Source organism: Sphaerodactylus townsendi, linkage group LG05, assembly GCF_021028975.2.
Source record: "Sphaerodactylus townsendi isolate TG3544 linkage group LG05, MPM_Stown_v2.3, whole genome shotgun sequence".
NCBI lineage: Eukaryota > Metazoa > Chordata > Lepidosauria > Squamata > Sphaerodactylidae > Sphaerodactylus > Sphaerodactylus townsendi.
Window position 1 is genome coordinate 98,314,678 of NC_059429.1, and position 17,581 is coordinate 98,332,258.

General features: G+C 41.1%; 1 protein-coding gene across 5 annotated transcripts; it reads right to left on the reverse strand.

The window, feature by feature from the left end:
- Positions 1-84: 84 nt before the first annotated feature.
- UBE2T (ubiquitin conjugating enzyme E2 T) lies at positions 85-17,546 on the reverse strand. 5 transcript variants are annotated; one of them, XM_048498403.1, is made up of 7 exons: positions 17,348-17,546; positions 12,219-12,331; positions 9,673-9,742; positions 9,082-9,187; positions 8,568-8,666; positions 7,445-7,528; positions 85-493 (listed from the first exon to the last, which is right to left on the reverse strand). In XM_048498403.1, exons 1-7 carry the CDS (start codon positions 17,374-17,376, stop codon positions 368-370), a joined length of 627 nt encoding a protein of 208 aa, XP_048354360.1. In that variant the 5' UTR covers positions 17,377-17,546; the 3' UTR covers positions 85-367. The 5 variants fall into 5 exon arrangements, with proteins under 5 accessions (XP_048354360.1, XP_048354363.1, XP_048354362.1 ...); XM_048498406.1 differs by lacking the exon at positions 17,348-17,546 and adding an exon at positions 12,912-13,208; XM_048498405.1 differs by lacking the exon at positions 17,348-17,546 and adding an exon at positions 12,878-13,208.
- Between the last annotated feature and the right edge of the window lie 35 nt (positions 17,547-17,581).

Sequence of the window (17,581 nt, forward strand, 5' to 3'; positions counted from 1 at the left end):
ATGAGACTGAAATCACATATATACACATATACCACTCTCTCAAAAGTAACTGGCCCCGATCTATAAATGACCATTAGTCATAGCAAGATTAAATATCTGTTGTTTATTGTCATGTGTTTTCATGTAGAACATGCACAAAATTCAAGAAGAGACAAAGGATCATTTAAGAATTCTACAAGAAAAACTGCAGAATGGCTTTAAAAACACATAAGCAGTACTGGATATAACGATATCACTGAAGCCACTGGAGAAGTATTACATAATTTGTAAACAGCACATTAAGCATGTCAAGCCTTTTTAAGAGATGGAAAGTAAAATTAAAAGTAAACATAGACACAGACAGGGATACTGCACAGCAGCAAGGCCTCTATGTTTCTGAGCGAGGTTTTTTGGAGCATCCACTAATATCGCCTCCTTTCCTTTTCTGGGAAGTGTTAGAATCTTTGAGCAGGTTGGCCTCACTTTGGTTCTCTTCATCTAAGGTTTTCGAAGTCTGGAATAGTATCAGAGAAAAGCAAGTGAGAAAAAAAAAATCTTGGTTTCTGTGTTCACACAGCTCAAAGAACCAAAGCTTTCTTAAATCGCATCAGGAGATACTCAAGTTCTCTAGTCAAGGACTTCATGAACTGAGGCCAGTCAACCCACCTGACATCCTGTTCTTGCTATCCGTTTTCTCAGCCTGCTTGACACTACTCTGCAGCATCTGTCTGCAGACCTGGAAACTAGGGACACCCTACACAATTCTCCCCTCCTTATAGTTTTATTTTTATAATTGGTGCTTTTGGGACTGCTTAGACTTCTAGTCCTCAATGAGCATAGCAGCTCCTGGTCTCAGGGTGGTACCCAGCATGCACTTGGTCTACTATAAAGGGATTTTAAGCATGAAGGAACCACACAGTAGGCGTAATGAAAAAACTAAGAAATAGGTTTACCTCAATGGTATATGTGTTTTCCTTTTCTTCAGCTTACAGTAACATGGGACAGAAAGGCTTTTAACTCTTTTTGAAAAGATCAGAACTCAAATCTTAACTATTTTCAAAATACCTGAAGTATTTAATAAACTCCTTGCCTAACCAACAGTTCCCCCTGTCCCTTCTCCCACCAAAATCCAACAACTCTCAACTCCTTCAGTTACCAGTAGTTACAACTGGTCAAACTGTCCAGCACAACTACCGTTTACCACACTGCGTGGCTTACCAGCCAGGTTCATGGTACTACAGGAAAGTAAAACTTCATTTTCCTCCATTATTATATCTTACAATGGGCTATTTTTGTCTGTTCTGGAACCAGGCAGACTATTTTGGAAACTCCTGCAGTACTTCCTGTAAAATATTTGTGTGTTACAATTCTAACAAAGCAAGTTCTCTAGACAGCATAGAGGATATTAAAATACAATAAAACCAATAAATACATAACCCCTAAGAACAATCAGTGGAATACCACAAGCTGTCTAAAGCAATAAAACAATCATCAACCAAAGCCTAGAAAAACAAGCATGTTTTCACCTGGCACTTAAACTTATCAGGTGAAGAGGTCAGTACAATATTTCCATGATCAGATCATCACAGTGAACAAAGCCCTCTGGCCATCCACTTCAGCTCTAAAGGAACCTGGCAAAGAATTTAACTATCGGGCATGTTCATATCTGATAAAATGATCCTTTAGTCTCCATTAAAGTCCTTCAAATAAAAAGTCAGGCAGATGTTTTAAAAGAACTGTTTTTGCTTTTTTTGTTCACATGGTGCAGAAAAATCAAGTGCTGCCTGCGAAAACAGGTCTCTTTCCAATGTTTTCTGCTGCTTCAGAGATTCTCCGTGTCACCTACAATTAGCTGAAAGTTTTCCCAGAGCTGTTTCCTTTGCTTGAATCACAGCCAGTCACTATTTCATCTTCTAAAGTACAGGAATAAGCTTTCCCTGCCAATGACATACATGTGACTTTCCTCCTTTTTTTTCAATGACATGTCTTTGAAGCTATGATATGAGATAGATTCTCATATCATGTCTAGGCTTGGAGATTTGGGTGCAACAAATACTGGATTCGGCCCAAATCTGGGCAAATTCGGGCCAAAATCGGCTGAATATGTCCTGCCCGAATATGAACGAATCCGAATGCAAGGTATTCGGGCTTTTTTGGTGTGTTTTTCACATTTCGGCCAGCAGGAGGCACATTTTAAAGCTAGTAGCACCAAAATTCAGAGTATCATCCCGGAGACTGTCCTGATGATACCAACTGAATTTGGTGAAGTTTGGTTCAGGGAGGCAAAAGTTATGGACCCTCAAAGGGGGTGCCCCCATTCCCCATTGTTTCCAATGAGAGCTAACAGGAGATGGGGGCTACCCATTTGATGGTCCATAACTAGCTGCACATTTTTGAAGATAGAGGTGCCAGACATTCAAGGTGGCTTCAGGAGGCCTCCTGGTAATAGCATTCAGGCTTGGTGAACTTTGCTTCTGGGGGTGAGGGACGTGTTGAGAGAGTTCTGAGGGAACTCAGACAGCAGGCTTCACATGCAGGAGTGGGGAAACAAAATAAGCCTTTTGGGGCCCATAAAATTGAACCCCCAGAAGCTAAGTTTACCAAACCTGCATGCTATTACCAGGAGGCCCTCCTGGAGCCACCTTGAAAGTCTGGTGCCTCTATCTTCAAAAATGTGCAGCCTGCTTACACATTCAGAAATTCCCCATTGGCTACAATGGAGCCAAGGCACTGCAGACCAGGCAATTTCTTGGGATGCTTATCAGGGATGCATTTTTAAAACTAGTGACACCAAACTTTCAGGGTGTCATCCGGAGACTGTCCTGATGATACCACCCGAGTTTGGTGAAGTTAGGTTCAGGGGGGCCAAAGTTATGGACCCCAAAATGTTTCCGATCTTCGTATAACAAGCAGGAAACATCTTCAATCTGTCTCAGGGAAAAAAGATAACTAATTTAGCATTTTCAAGAACCCCTGGATTGAGCAGAAATAAAACGTCCTAAGGATGTCTTGGGGAAAAAATCGATGCAAACTTCCTCCCCAAAACATTTTTTTTAGTGTCCTCAAGACATTTTATTTGTGTTGTGCAGAAAAGACCACAGACAGACTGAATTTATGCAGTTCATCTGTCTCTTCATTTTGTGCTCATATATACTTTCAAACACAGCTTCTTGAAGGAATTACATTATTCAAGGCCTAGATGCCCCCTTGTGTTTTAACTGAGTAACCACAGATTTTATTTTCATCCCAAACTGATGAATGATAGTTTAATTACAAGAAGATGACATAAGTGTTATGGCACGGAAGACCACTTAGTACTTTATTGGAAGAAACCAAACTGTATCTTAATTCGCTATTAAAAAATCTCTGATCAGATATGGTCCTAATTACCATATCTACATTAACAGAGGTGAGACAAACGGGGCATGTGTCCATAGCTTTCTTGACCTTAGCTCCTGAATTTAGAATCTCTCCTTTATAAAGCTTTGCCTTGGCCCTGCACTCCTCTTTTCCAGACAGAAGGCTAAATCCTAAATGCTGGAAACTCCAAGGCAGCATTTTCAGAATTGCTACCTGTTCCACACAGGGACAGACTAGTCGACTCAATATATGGATGAGAAAGCAGGGTCAGAAGGAAGGGTTTAGATTTGTTGAGCACTGGAGAACTTTTCTGGATCAAGTCAAACCTGTAAAAAAAAAGATGCAGGTTTCACTTGAGTCAAAAGGCAGCAACTTAATATCAAAAAGATAGCTGAGCATCTTTCCAACTACCTTCTAGGGGAAAGCTGACAAGAGTTCAGAATGTCTCACCTCAAATGTCCCAAATGCTTGGGAAAATATTGGTAGGAGACAGCTAGAATTTGAGAATAAAAATAGGGCAGTAAAGGAGAGCCATGTGAGGAAACCTGAGGGCCAAGGGACACTTAAGAGAGGGAAATGAGGGTCAGGCAAGCCAATCCTAGAAATCTCCAAGCCAAGATTAAGTGTTGGTTGTAAATGGCATTTTAGATATTGACGGCTTTTCAGAAACCTAATAGAATCAGAAAAATCAGCAGGATGGGATATAAACTCTATAAACAGGAGACAGAGAGATAGGTTGAAGATGGTGCTGCACTGTATATCAAAAACAGAATAGAGTCTAATAAGCTAGAAACATTAGAGGAGAAATTCCCTCTCAGACTCTCTATGTGTAGAGTTACTGGGTATGTATTCTTGCCCCCCAGTAAAACCAGGAGATGTACTGTGAAATAAGGGAGGTGATCAAAGGGCAAAATATTGGGTGACTCCAGCTCCTCTCATGTTGATTGGGCAAATATGTGCTTGTTATACCATAGAAACAAGCTTTATAGACAGCACAGATGACTGTGCTTTGGAGTACTTGACTGCAGAACTGACTAGGAGTACAACAACTCTGGACCTGGTTCTAAGTGGTTAAGACCTAGTACAAGATACAAATGTAGCACTGAGTGGGAACAGTGACCACAATTATATGAAATTCAGCATTCTCATCAACAAGAAGGTGCCCACAAAGTCCACAAAAATCACTTATGTTTTCAAAATAAGGTGACTAGTCCAAAAATAGTTAAAAGCAAAGATTAAGTCGATCAAATCCTTCCAAGATACCTGGAAACCATTTAAAACTGCACTGATCGAGGGGAGATGGAACACATACTTCAAATCATGAAGAGTACCAAGCCTAGAAAGATGCCATTGTGAATAAAGACTCAAATGAAGGAAATCACAAAAGACAAAAAAAGCTTCTTTGAAAAAGTGGAAAGTTTCCCCAATCAGGGCAAACAGAAAAGATCACAAATTCTGGCAAAACAAATAAGACAGGCAAAATGAGAATCTGAGAAGCGGATGGTCAAAAACATTAACAGTGCAATCCAAACCCGGAGGGGGGGGGGGGCAATTGGGCATAGGAACTGGCGGAGGGCTGCACCAGTGTGTTTGCCCCGTCGACCAGTACAATGGGCATCCTCACTGGCACAGGAGGCAGAGGCACCAGTGTGCCCCTGAGCTCCACTGTGGTGAAAGTCAGAGGTCCTAACCATGGTGCAGCAATGCTGGCATCCATTTGAATGCCAAAGTGAGGGGCGGGGCTGGGGTTCCTGGGATGGAGTCAACATCAGGTGGCTTCCAACCTGGTCTTGTGGCCAATTGCGCTGAACTGTCCTATATGTCCGTTGACCTCTACGGAGGGTTTTCCAGTAGCGGGGAGGCTTTTCAGATGTTTTCCACTCCCTGCGCTGGCAAAAAAGCCATTTATTTTTTCTTCCTTTTTAAATTAATACACTTGTCTTTTTCCAACACAAGGGAAAAACAAAAATGTTGGGGGGCACAGCGCCTGGGAGGCTCCCGAGTACGGCAGCCATTCTGCTTGGAAACGGGTCTCACAGCGCCCGGGAGGCTCTCGAGTACGGCAGCACCTTGCTTGGAAAAGGACCCCCCAACACCCAGGGGGGTGCCCGAGTACAGCAATAGACTGCTTGGAAAAAGGCCTCTCACCTGCAACTGACCTCTCCTTCCAAAGGTGGTTTTGAAGAAACCTGCTGACATTGCAGACTCTCTGGCCCCAATGTGTGCACGTGCAAATGCCAATTCTCCTGCTCAAATCCCCCTGTGCTCTTTGCCCCATCCATTGTGTTGTGCTTCCCCCCACCTATGCCGTGTTTGATTTTCCACCTGTAACTGTCAATAAAAAGGCTGGAAGGGAAGCACTACGGCAGAGTTGCCCGCGCTTCTCTCAGTCCACGAAACGACATGCTGCCTCGGTTGCTGTAAGACAACACAAAAATACATATACCACTATACACCCCCACATCTAAAGTTACACTAATAAAAAAATAGATAGAAAGAATACAAAAACCACAGGAATGAATAAAACACAAATTTGACAATATCTAAACACAACTAATTATAACTAACTAAACACCATACATCATACAGCGACTTCCAGCTATCTCATTGTTGAATTCTAATCCATTCTAGGTTTGTGCATACATTAAAAAAAAAACAATTTATCAAATACACTCTGCTTCATTACTAATATTCTAATTCATTCTGATGTTTTCTTTTAGATCTCAAAGCCTCCAATTATTTCTGCACTACCATATGTTTTCAATAGATAGTCCATAAAAGGTTTCCAGTTTTCTACAAACTTCTCTGTATTGAAGTATCTTATTAAAGTTGCCAATTTCAGCATTTCTGAATATTCTGTGACTTTCAATATTCAGTCTTCCTTTGTTGGCATTTTATTCTCTCTCTATTTCTTCACATACAACATTGTTGCTGCTGTAGACAGGTACTTGAAAAGAAGTCTGTATTGATTTGGAATATGAGCTCCCAATAAAAAAAAACGTTAGCTTTCTAAATAATTGTTATTTTCAAAATATTTTATCCCAAAAGGATCTGACATCTGTACACAACCATCACCTAGGAAAAAGGTCCCTCGTGTTTTTTACATTTCCAGCATCTATTTGGCATATCTTTACATCGTTTGCACCAGAAAGCCCTTTAATGGCGGCAGGGCGGGGAGGCAGCAATGCCATCCCTGGCTGCCTCTGGGAACAGGGCTGTGTTGTTGGAGAAACAATAAGGGGCAAGAAACTGTGAGGGAGATTGTTGGGACTTTGGATGACAAGGGAATAAAAGGTTTGCTTAAGGAAGATGGGGAGACAGCAGAGAAACAGAATGAATTTTTTGCATCTAATTTCACTGTGGAAAATGTGGGAAAGCAATGACAATTTAAGCATGCTGTTCTCCCAGCACATATTACAATCACTGTACTGGCCATACATAAACCAGGAGAGACCACTAATCAAGTGAGAACTGAGAGGTTGGGTTTCCAGAGACAACTTGTTGATCTCCAAGTCTGGCAACAGTGAACAGATGTTTCAGATCTCCCTAGAATCAACAGGTTTCTCTGAATCCTTCAAATGTATTTTTGGGAGCTAGGAAACCTTTTCATTTCCACAAAAACCCTTTCATCTCCACTGATCCATTTTCCCCTCTACATCAACACTAAGCATGTGCATGTTGTCACAGGTTTTAGGACCAAGTTGCAAGCCAGAATTACAAATATTATTGGAACAAGGTAAAGTCCCAGAACACTTACTCAGGGCATGTTTTACGAGATCAGGCAGACATAAACTACAACGAACCCTCACCTGAAAATTCCTGCATTTTTCTGTGACTTTTTCACTATAGCAACATGGCGAGAAAACCAAGACAAAACTTATCCAGCCAAAAATAACGTATACTGGAAAGGAGGAGCTAAATCCAGACACTTGTGTACTATGGCACATTTACAATACTTCAGTCCCACAAACTTAAGTATAGGAAGACAATTAAGTGACGCAGATCTGAAATTTTTCATTGGGCACAGCAAGACTGCACATGTGAAGAAGATTAACCTGTGCGTGCGCACACACACCCTTTATGACAAATGATGTATATTTCTTACTATAGTTGTCTGGCTTGCATATTTCTCAGTCCACTGTCTGGCATTTCTCAGGAATGCTTGCTTGTTGTATTTATACTCAGAGGACTAGACATAATTAAAAAACCAAAGAGACAAAGGGTAATTATGGCTTCTCAATCATAAACCATACTTATGTTTGATGGCAGATTTACTAGACAGCACAGACAATTGTTTAACTCTACTTAAGAACAGAAGACTAATCTTTCAAAGAAGCCCTAGAGTTTTATATAGAGCATGCAAATATCAGGCAGTTTCAGAATTCTGGGCTGGATCCAGCAGTCCTCATCAGAAGGTGCTAATGGATGTATATCTTTGCTGCATTCTTCTTCCCCAGCAATCCTTTCAGGAAAACTAATTCCCAGGATTGCAAGACCCAGATGGATATCGCCTGGGACCAAGAGAATTTACAAAAGAAAATATAAAAGGCTGCATAGCCATGCTCGCAGGAGACAGTGGAAGGGACCAACTTTACCCCCATTTTTCTGTCTCACTGTACCCTTCTAACTCATGTGGCATCTTGCAGTCCTGCAAATCAACTTGCTAAGGTCAGAAAGGACAGCGGGGGGAGGGAAGCACAACAAACCACCTTTTTCTTTCTGCTACTAATTCTGCTGGATCTCTGTATTTGCACATTATTCATTACTTCAGAATTAACACAAATTTTGCTTAGATGCACTGCTAGAATTAGTATTTATCAATTTTGTTCCTAAAAGTTACATACTGCAAAAAAAGCAGACAAACTAGAGTGTTCAGTAGAATTAGATAACACGTTACCTTATTTCCTGCTTTTGTCCTATTCACCCAATCTCCCAAACACAGTGTTTGAAAGCTTAAAAGTCACATGAGTTCTTTAGATAGATCCTACAGACCTTCATATCTCCTTGCACAGCAAATAAAGATATGGCAATCTAAGGCTCATTCTGCACAAGCAGAATAATGCACTTTCAAACTGCTTTCAGTGCTCTTTGAAGCTGTGCGGAATAGCAAAATCCACTTGCAAACAGTTGTGAAAGTGGTTTGAAAACGCATTATTTTGCGTGTGCAGAAGGGGCCTAATGCTCAAAATCAAACACACATTCCATCAAATTAAAAGGAAGAAACTTACTATGTCAGCCATGAGAGGGTCATCAGGATTGGGCTCATTCATAAGCATTTGTATGGAGGTCAGCAAAGTTGCAATATTCAGTGATGGCCTCCATGCACCCTTCACAGAAACAAACACAGTATTACTGGGAGGAAGGGAGCAGAAACAAGAATATAGTTTAAAAAGCAGACACAAACAAGACTTCTCCAATCAGGTTTTCCAGGCATCATTGCAATAGATAAGGAAGCAGCAATCAAAATATCAAGCAATGTCTGCAACCATAAAGACATACCGTAAAGTTTTTGCAAGTGTTAAAGGCAAGGCAACATAAAACAGCCTGGTCCAGTCAAACCAGCATAGTAATTCCCATTCAAGTCAGTGGAGTAACATTACATTTATTGACTCCCACCAATAAATATAGCAAAAGATCTCTTTGCACAATATACGTGCTAGGATTTCCATTCGTGCGCAGAAACACTTGGTTTGGCAACTAGAGTTGCTGTCAATTTTTTCTCTAAAAGCAGCATTTCTTTACTTTGGGTGGCAATCTGAGAACATCTAGGCAAATTCTTCCAGACGAGTCAATGTTGGGATGGTAAATGGGAGTCAGAAAGCGCATCTTTGGGGGTTCAAATGGATACCTATTTAAGAAACAATTTTAAATATATAAGAAATCATCCAGTTTTTAAAAAGAATCAAACATGGTGTTTCACAACTTAGTGCCTACTGAATCTACCTCTCCATTTTTAAACCAGTCTAAAATCTAGTTTCTAGAAGAAATGTCAAACTTTTAGCCTGGCCTCAAATTCTCCACATTAGACACTAGACCTTTTCTGTTCATTATGTTTTATCAGGCTTATGGAGAGAATGTGCTTACACACAATTCCCAGATTTGCAGTCACTATTTTTATCTGAAAGGAACAGCATGAATATCTTGAACCTCAGTACACACAAATGAGAACCACATGCATAGTAGGACATAATTATTGAAAAGAGATATGACAGCTCTTACTTAGTGATCCTAGAGATTTGCAGACTAATGTGTCATCAATATCAATCAGTTCATTCTATTCCAAGATCATCTTTCCTCAGCATACCTCGTTAACAATAAAAATTATCTGCTTACCTCACAGGCACAACTACTTCCAAGTCAAAAACGCCTTTTTCATATGGTGTATCTGCAGAACCCAAGATTTCTGAAAAAGACAGATTTTTTAAAATGTTAACACTGCCCCCTTTAGGTGATTGCTGAAGGCACTGAATTAATTGAAAGTCACAGCAATGACAGCTTCATTATAATGAATTTTAAATGTCAAACAGAGTTTGAAAGGGTCTGACTGTTACTGTTCAGAGTTAGTATTTTGCCTTGAAGACTTTGGATCAAGAAGTAGAGATTGCTGCCGTGAAAGTCCCTACTTGGAAACAAACGTAAAATAAATTTCTGACTGAACAAAAATTATAAAATAAGTATTTAATGTGATGCTTAACAGAACATCTGGGTAAGAAAAGGAACAGTTTCCGGTTACATTTTTAAATATCTTGATAGACTCTCCTGCGGCATTGAAAATAATCCCAGTTTTTCAGCAGAATTTTCAGATTCAGCTTTAGGTATAGCACAGGGGTCTGCAACCTGCGGCTCTCCAGATGTTCATGGACTACAATTCCCATCAGCCCCTGCCAGTCCATGAACATCTGGAGAGCCGCAGGTTGCAGACCCCTGGTATAGCATAACAAATTATCAACTAATAGATGAAACAAATAGTCCAGTTAGTTCCATCTAGTACTAACAGACTAAGATGGCATCTCATGCTAAAACACAAAGCAACTTCTTAGATCCAAAAGATCTGAAGACTAAAGTCAGGCTGCTGTATGTTACTTCACTGGCTTCCGAGTATCTAACCTCTAAAAGTTAATAAAATTAAATGAGCAAGAAATAAAAGCAAAAATCCAATATTTTGCTTTTAATTGATTGGAATTCTGTGTTCCACCATTCTAAGCAAGAACAAAAAATAATGCTGTGGTACTGGCTACAAAAATCTGACCCTGAGAAATTTAGCTCTCTTTATTTAAAATCAAAATACGATCCAATCCTTACAAACACTGGTTTGAAAGTATGCTGGAGATGCCTTGTTTTCTCTCTGAAGCCAATGCATTAGCTAGACAAGGTTTTCCACAGTGGAGGGTGAAGTGCAAGAGGTACCTTCCAGATACCTCCATTCTCCTGTACCCAAAATCAGTGGAGCAAAATTACCTAATGTATGCAAATAGATTTAATTTGTATAATTTATTAAGGTCACAAACCCCAGATTTTCACCATACAAAACTTGACTTACTTGGGCAGAAAAATTTTACATATCCCCAATCCAAATTTAATGAGGCTTCCAGTCTGTTATCACTTAAACAGTGTTACTATACAAGAACTCTGGACACTTTTCACATATCATCACTATTTTTAGTTTTGAAAAAGTACTAATTGACTCAACTGTTAACTGACATTATCAATCCCAAAGAACCTAATTATTAGGCGAACGCTGTTTGTTCTTCACTGTTAGTTCTTCTGAAACCAGGCTACAGTTCCAGTTCTATGCTCAGCTTTCCTTATGGTATGTTCTGCATAAGGACTAAAGGGATAAGGAGTCAAAATACATCTTTGTCTGACACATTGGCCAATTAGAAATCATTCTGTTTCTCCATATTCTGTCCCAGCAGTAGTCTCGTGTCTAGAGTACAGGTTACACAAAAAACCAATCAGATGCTGTGACACACCCATTTATTTTAAATCAAACCACTGATCTTCATGATCCACTCAGTCAAAAGCTTTGCTGTAATCTGTGAAACACAAGCTGATTTTCTTCTGAACATCTCTTGCAGCAGTGGCATAGGAGGTTAAGAGCTCATGTATCTAATCTGGAGGAACCGGGTTTGATTCCCAGCTCTGCCGCCTGAGCTGTGGAGGCTTATCTGGGGAATTCAGATTAGCCTGTACACTCCCACACATGCCAGCTGGGTGACCTTGGGATAGTCACAGCTTCTCGGAGCTCTCTCAGTCCCACCTACCTCACAGGGTGTTTGTTGTGAGGGGGGAAGGGCAAGGAGATTGTAAGCCCCTTTGAGTCTCCTGCAGGAGAGAAAGGGGGGATATAAATCCAAACTCCTCTTCTTCTTCTTCTTGTGTGTTCCAACAACTGACATACATTTTCAGCAGGATCTCTAGTGCTTTTTCTTTTACAGAATTCATCTGGCAGTTCTCATTCCATATATGGTAAAAGTCTTGGAGACTGAGGCTCAAATCCCTGCTCTGCTATGGGTGCTCACTATGTGACTTTGGGTCTATTATCAACCCTCAGCCTAATCTACTTTGCATGGTTTTTTAAATGATAAAATGGATAACGGGAGAATGTTGTAACCCAATACGAATCTCCAATTAATGGAAAGTAAATAAAATGACATAAATAAAAATGTAACAAATAAATCACCTTCATTTAAGTCAACTCACCATTGTTTGGTGGGGAAGACAAAACAGAAAAAGTAAACAAACATTACTAAGCTATTCATTCCTTGGCAATGCCAAGCCACTTAAAAATAGTTAATAAATTTTCCTACATATTTAAAATTGATGCAACAGCTACTTAAAGTCGGGGCGGGGGGTGTCAAATCAAGACAGACACGTACGAGCTTGAAGATAATCTATGTGACTTTCATTCTGCCAGCAGGTGATGCCTGGGGGTGGCTCCGTAGTCAGTAGATGCAGCTCCCGCTTTAATCGCGATGTTCTTTGCATTCTCCTATAACAACAATGAAAACACTGAATCATTCAGACTGCCAGTTCAGCTCCAATAAATCACTCCTCAGCTGTGAATGATACAGATAGCACCAAACTAGAAGCATTTTTAAACAGCTGTCAAATGCTTTTACTTTGCATTAAACAATGTTTCAGACTAAGACAAAAGTTTTGAGCAACAGCTCATCATACCCTACGAACACTCCCATCTAGTCATGACTTGCTGATGCAGTTACAGTGATAGTTCCTTTGCTAAAGAATACTTCATTTGCAATTTACATAAGACCACCATAAGCCACCTGAAAGGGGCTTGTGCTCTACACACTAATTTGGAGGTCCCCAAATGCTAGATGGACGAAGCAATGTAGTATTTTTAAGGCAGGATCAGTTCTTCAGAGGAGTTCGGTTTGCGCAGACAGACCACGCCTTTTCTGTAGCGCTCTGTGAGGTGACCAGGGCGGTGGAGGCATGCAATATTGAAGGCTTCGGAAGGTTCAGACAGCGTTTGAAAGAGTCAAGCCCTTAGCCGGGACGTAAAAAAAAATCATACCGGGGGGGGGGTATTATTTTTACACTCCGGTTACCCCACTCGAAGCGAAGGGCTCCAGACCAGATCTGACCCTCAGCCTGCGCTCACATAGGGGAGGCAAATACCGTTTCCCACCCTGCAAAAAAAGGATGCTGGGGCAGAGGGAGCGCCCCTGACCCACGGTGCCCGGAACTCTCCGCCTCACGGGAAGGGAAACGGCGTCCTCCTCTTTCAAGGCGGAGGCGGGAGCTGGTAGAGCCGCCTCCCGGCCCCAAAAACTCCCGCCCGGGCAACGCGCAGGGCTCAGGAAGCTTCAGGAAACGCGCCACACAGTCGAAACAGCCCAGCACCCAACCCACTGCACTCCGAATGGCCAAATACGATGTTCGTCAAGATGAAATGCAGCGCTGATTGGCCATTATGATCCCCAGTTAGATACTCCAATTGGCTGGATGGAGGCAAGGAGGCGCAAGCCCTAGTTAGTCGTCATAGTTCCGGTTTAAAATTGAAGTCTTGTTCCTTTTGTGTTGCAACGCGTAGGAGAGGTTCTGGTTACTATAACACCTGCAAACAGAGGTGTTCAATCAATTGCGATTTTCTGGTGAATCCTGGTGTGACAGTTCTCTGTTCTGACTGATAAGTATGTTGTCAGCGTGAGCCTTAGGATTCACGTGCAATTCTTTTGATAACGAAGGTTGAATTTTAATCATTTAGGGATATCCAGTGAGTTAGGATTACACAAACAAGTCGTAACTGTTCAGCCGCAGTAGCCCAAGCTCATTAGAAGTTGGAAGCTAAGTTGCCTACAGTTAATATTTGTTGGAAAATCATTAAGGGGGCTACATATGGTTGCTATGCAGAGGAAGGCAATGGTACACCAAACCACCTCTGCTCATCACTTCCTTTCAAAACTCAACTTGGTTGTAACAATTATTGTAATTACAATTATTGTTGTAATTAAATTTTTAATATCAATAGGTTTTCACTTTATAAAGCTACAAATAGGTTTCTTCCAAAATCTGAACTTCCCTTTAGATACACACTCTCTGTCCTCTGCACCACATAAGCATTCAGAATGAAGTTTATTAGTCTTAGAGGTGTATTCTGAAAAGGGCAAATATAATGGGTGCAGGACACAATACAAAACCATTGTGTGTGTGTTTGGGGGGGGGGAGGACTTCGCACAGGTCCTGTCCCCCAAATGAGTCTGCCTTGTTTTATTTCCCTCAACGTGGGATTTTAGAAAATCGCTAAACCAGCAATCCTTTTGCAAAATCCCATATTGGAGCCCAGGTCACAGGCTCTTGCTCAGCTTCTTTGCTTTGTGCTCACTTGCAGCTGAATGCAGGCTAATAAACTGAAGTTTAATCCCAACAAGATAGAAATGCTAGTGGTGAGTGGAGGGTCTGACCCATGGTTTAAGCTTTCACCCATTCTAGATGGATTGCACTCCCCTTGAAAGAACAAGCCCATAGTCTGGGGTGCCCTGGACCTAGACCTTCTGCTGGATAAGCAGATGGCAGCTGTAGCTAAGCGTGCCTTTTACCAGTTTCAACTGGTCAGTCTGTATGGCTTGTCCTGGGCACAAAAGATCTGGCCACAGTGGTACATGCCCTGGTTACATCTAGATATATTACTGCAATGTGCCTGCCCCTTCTGTTGCTTAAGAACATAAGAACATAAGAACAAGCCAGCTGGATCAGACCATAGTCCATCTAGTCCAGCTCTCTGCTACTCGCAGTGGCCCACCAGGTGCCTTTGGGAGCTCACATGTAGGATGTGAACGCAATGGCCTTCTGTGGCTGTTGCTCCCGATCACCTGGTCTGTTAAGGCATTTGCAATCTCAGATCAAAGAGGATCAAGATTGGTAGCCATAAATCAACTTCTCCTCCATAAATCTGTCCAAGCCCCTTTTAAAGTTATCCAAGTTAGTGGCCATCACCACCTCCTGTGGCAGCATATTCCAAACACCAATCACACGTTGCGTGAAGAAGTGTTTCCTTTTATTAGTCCTAATTCTTCCCCCCAGCATTTTCAATGAATGCCCCCTGGTTCTAGTATTGTGAGAAAGAGAGAAAAATTTCTCTCTGTCAACATTTTCTACCACATGCATAATTTTGTAGACTTCAATCATATCCCCCCTCAGACGTCTCCTCTCCAAACTAAAGAGTCCCAAACGCTGCAGCCTCTCCTCATAGGGAAGGTGCTCTAGTCCCTCAATCATCCTTGTTGCCCTTCTCTGCACTTTTTCTATCTCCTCAATATCCTTTTTGAGATGCGGCGACCAGAACTGGACACAGTACTCCAAGTGCGGTCGCACCACTGCTTTATATAAGGGCATGACAATCTTTGCAGTTTTATTATCAATTCCTTTCCTCATGATCCCCAGCATAGAGTTTGCCTTTTTCACAGCTGCCATGCATTGAGTTGACATTCCCATGGAACTATCAACTAAGACGCCTAAATCCCTTTCCTGGTCTGTGACTGATAGCACTGACCCCCTGTAGCTGTGTATGTGAAGTTTGGATTTTTTGCCCCTATGTGCATCACTCTACATTTTGCTACATTGAACTGCATTTGCCATTTCTGAGCCCACTCACCTAATTTATCAAGGTCCGCTTGGAGCTCTTCAAGTAATCCTTTGTGGTTCCCTACCACCCTACATAATTTGGTATCATCTGCAAACTTGGCCACCACGCTACCCACCCCTACTTCCAGGTCATTTATGAATAGGTTAAAGAGCACTGGTCCCAAAACGGATCCTTGGGGGACACCACTCCCGACATCTCTCCATTGTGAGAACTTCCCATTTACACCCACTCTTTGTTTCCTGTTTCTCAACCAGTTTTTAATCCATAGGAGGACTTTCCCTCTTATTCCTTCATTGCTGAGTTTTCTCAACAGTCTCTGGTGAGGAACTTTGCCAGCAGGTGAAGACTTTTTGTTTTGTCTTGCTTGACATTTCCTCAACTATCTCTCCTTCCTCCCCAGTGTTTTAACTGTTTTTATCTTTTGTACCTATTCTAAGCTTTGGTTTTAACTAATTTTAATATGCATGTTGCTGTAAATAGGTTTTAAGAGAATATTTTAATTTGTATGTTTTGTTAGCTGCTTTACAGCCCAATCCAGAGCTGTTGGGAGGGTGGGGATGGCACAGCTCCGGTGCCACCCTGCCTCCTCCAAGCCCCCAGAATTGTTTTCGCAAAGAGGGTTACAGGTTGATCAATTTTTTCATTATCTTCCTCAACCTATGTCCCCATCTTCCTCAACCTATGTCCCCACCGTATGTCACTAAATACAGGCAGCTCTGAGGAGATATTATGTTCTCCATCCTTACAGTGATATCTTGGGATAGTGTTGGCTGTTATTGTAATCTTCCCTAGTTCTAATGTCCAATGATATTGTATTGTCGAAGGCTTTCACGGCCGGAATCACTTGGGTGCTGTGTGGTTTCCGGGCTGTATGGCCGTGTTCTAGCAGCATTCTCTCCTGACGTTTTGCCTGCGTCTGTGGCTGGCATCTTCAGAGGAATAATCTATGACGCAGGCAAAACGTCAGGAGAGAATGCTGCTAGAACATGGCCATACAGCCCGGAAACCACACAGCACCCATCCAATGATATTTTCAACTTAAATTATACCTACAAAGGAGCCCAAGATATTTAAATTGTTGTATCTGCTCCAGTTTCTGATCATCCACTGTCCAATTAACTTTAGTAGACCTGCACAACATGTAAAAATTATATTTGATGTATCATAATTAATTATTCATTCCTTGTCTTTGCAAAACTTTGAACAACTTTATAGCTCAATGTAAGCCAATTTCTGTTTGAGAAAGCAAATACACATAAACAATTAGTCTTTAACATGGCTCCAGCTTTAGTTAACTGAAGAGGTACTGTTCATTCAGTGCAATTGGAAAAAAATGTTTTAATTAAAAACATTTATCGTCACGGAAGCGATTTGAAATAATTTTGACTCACAGTCAAGATGAATTTTAAAATTCTGTGAGATTCACCCAGTGGTGGGATTCAGCAAGTTCGCACCACTTCAGCAGAAGCGGTTGTTAAAATGGTGCTTGTAAACAACCAGTTGTTAAATTATTTGAATCCAGCCACCAGAACCAGTTGTAATCATTTGAATCCCATCACTGGATTCACCTATACAGAACTGGAACTAAATGTGGAGAAATATAATGCTTCACTTACATCAGCATTACACTTTTTTCTATATACTGGTTATCACTAGGTTTGAGATATAACTTTATGCCCAATTATTCCTTTTTGAGAATTTAAATTGTTGACTTTGAAGATCTCTAGAAAATTGACATTCATGCTATTACAATGCATCAAAATTTAACTAAAATATTGAAACTTAAATAAATGTATTTTATTGATTCTTTCAGAAAATCTAAATTTTTCCAATTTAGAAAATATTCTAAATTTCCATGCAATAGCCTCAAAATTCCCCAGTCTCTAATTTGGTTATTACCTGGATACAAAGATGTCAAGAGAATACATAATTGGTGTTTGTATCTACAACAAAGAGACAACAGTATGATTTTTAAACAATTCACACAAAAAATTTCCAGACAGGAAGTGCTAGAAGCAACCCGGAACTTCCTGTAAAGAGATCTCGGATGTTATCCTTCAAGCGCATGCGCAGAGAGACAACTTGATTGAGGAAAAAAGCCCTAGCAGCCCTATCCGCCTCACCGGAAGCGGA

Bases quoted from the DNA above. Each gene is read 5' to 3' on its own strand.
- UBE2T (XM_048498403.1), bottom strand. From the start codon at position 17,376: ATGTATTCTCTTGACATCTTTGTATCCAG. The intron at 7,529-8,567 runs GTAAGTTTCTTC...AATTATGTCTAG, and splicing joins ACCCTCTCATGGCTGACATA to TCCTCTGAGTATAAATACAA. The intron at 494-7,444 runs GTAAGAAATATA...ATACTATTCCAG, and splicing joins ATGCAAGCCAGACAACTATA to ACTTCGAAAACCTTAGATGA.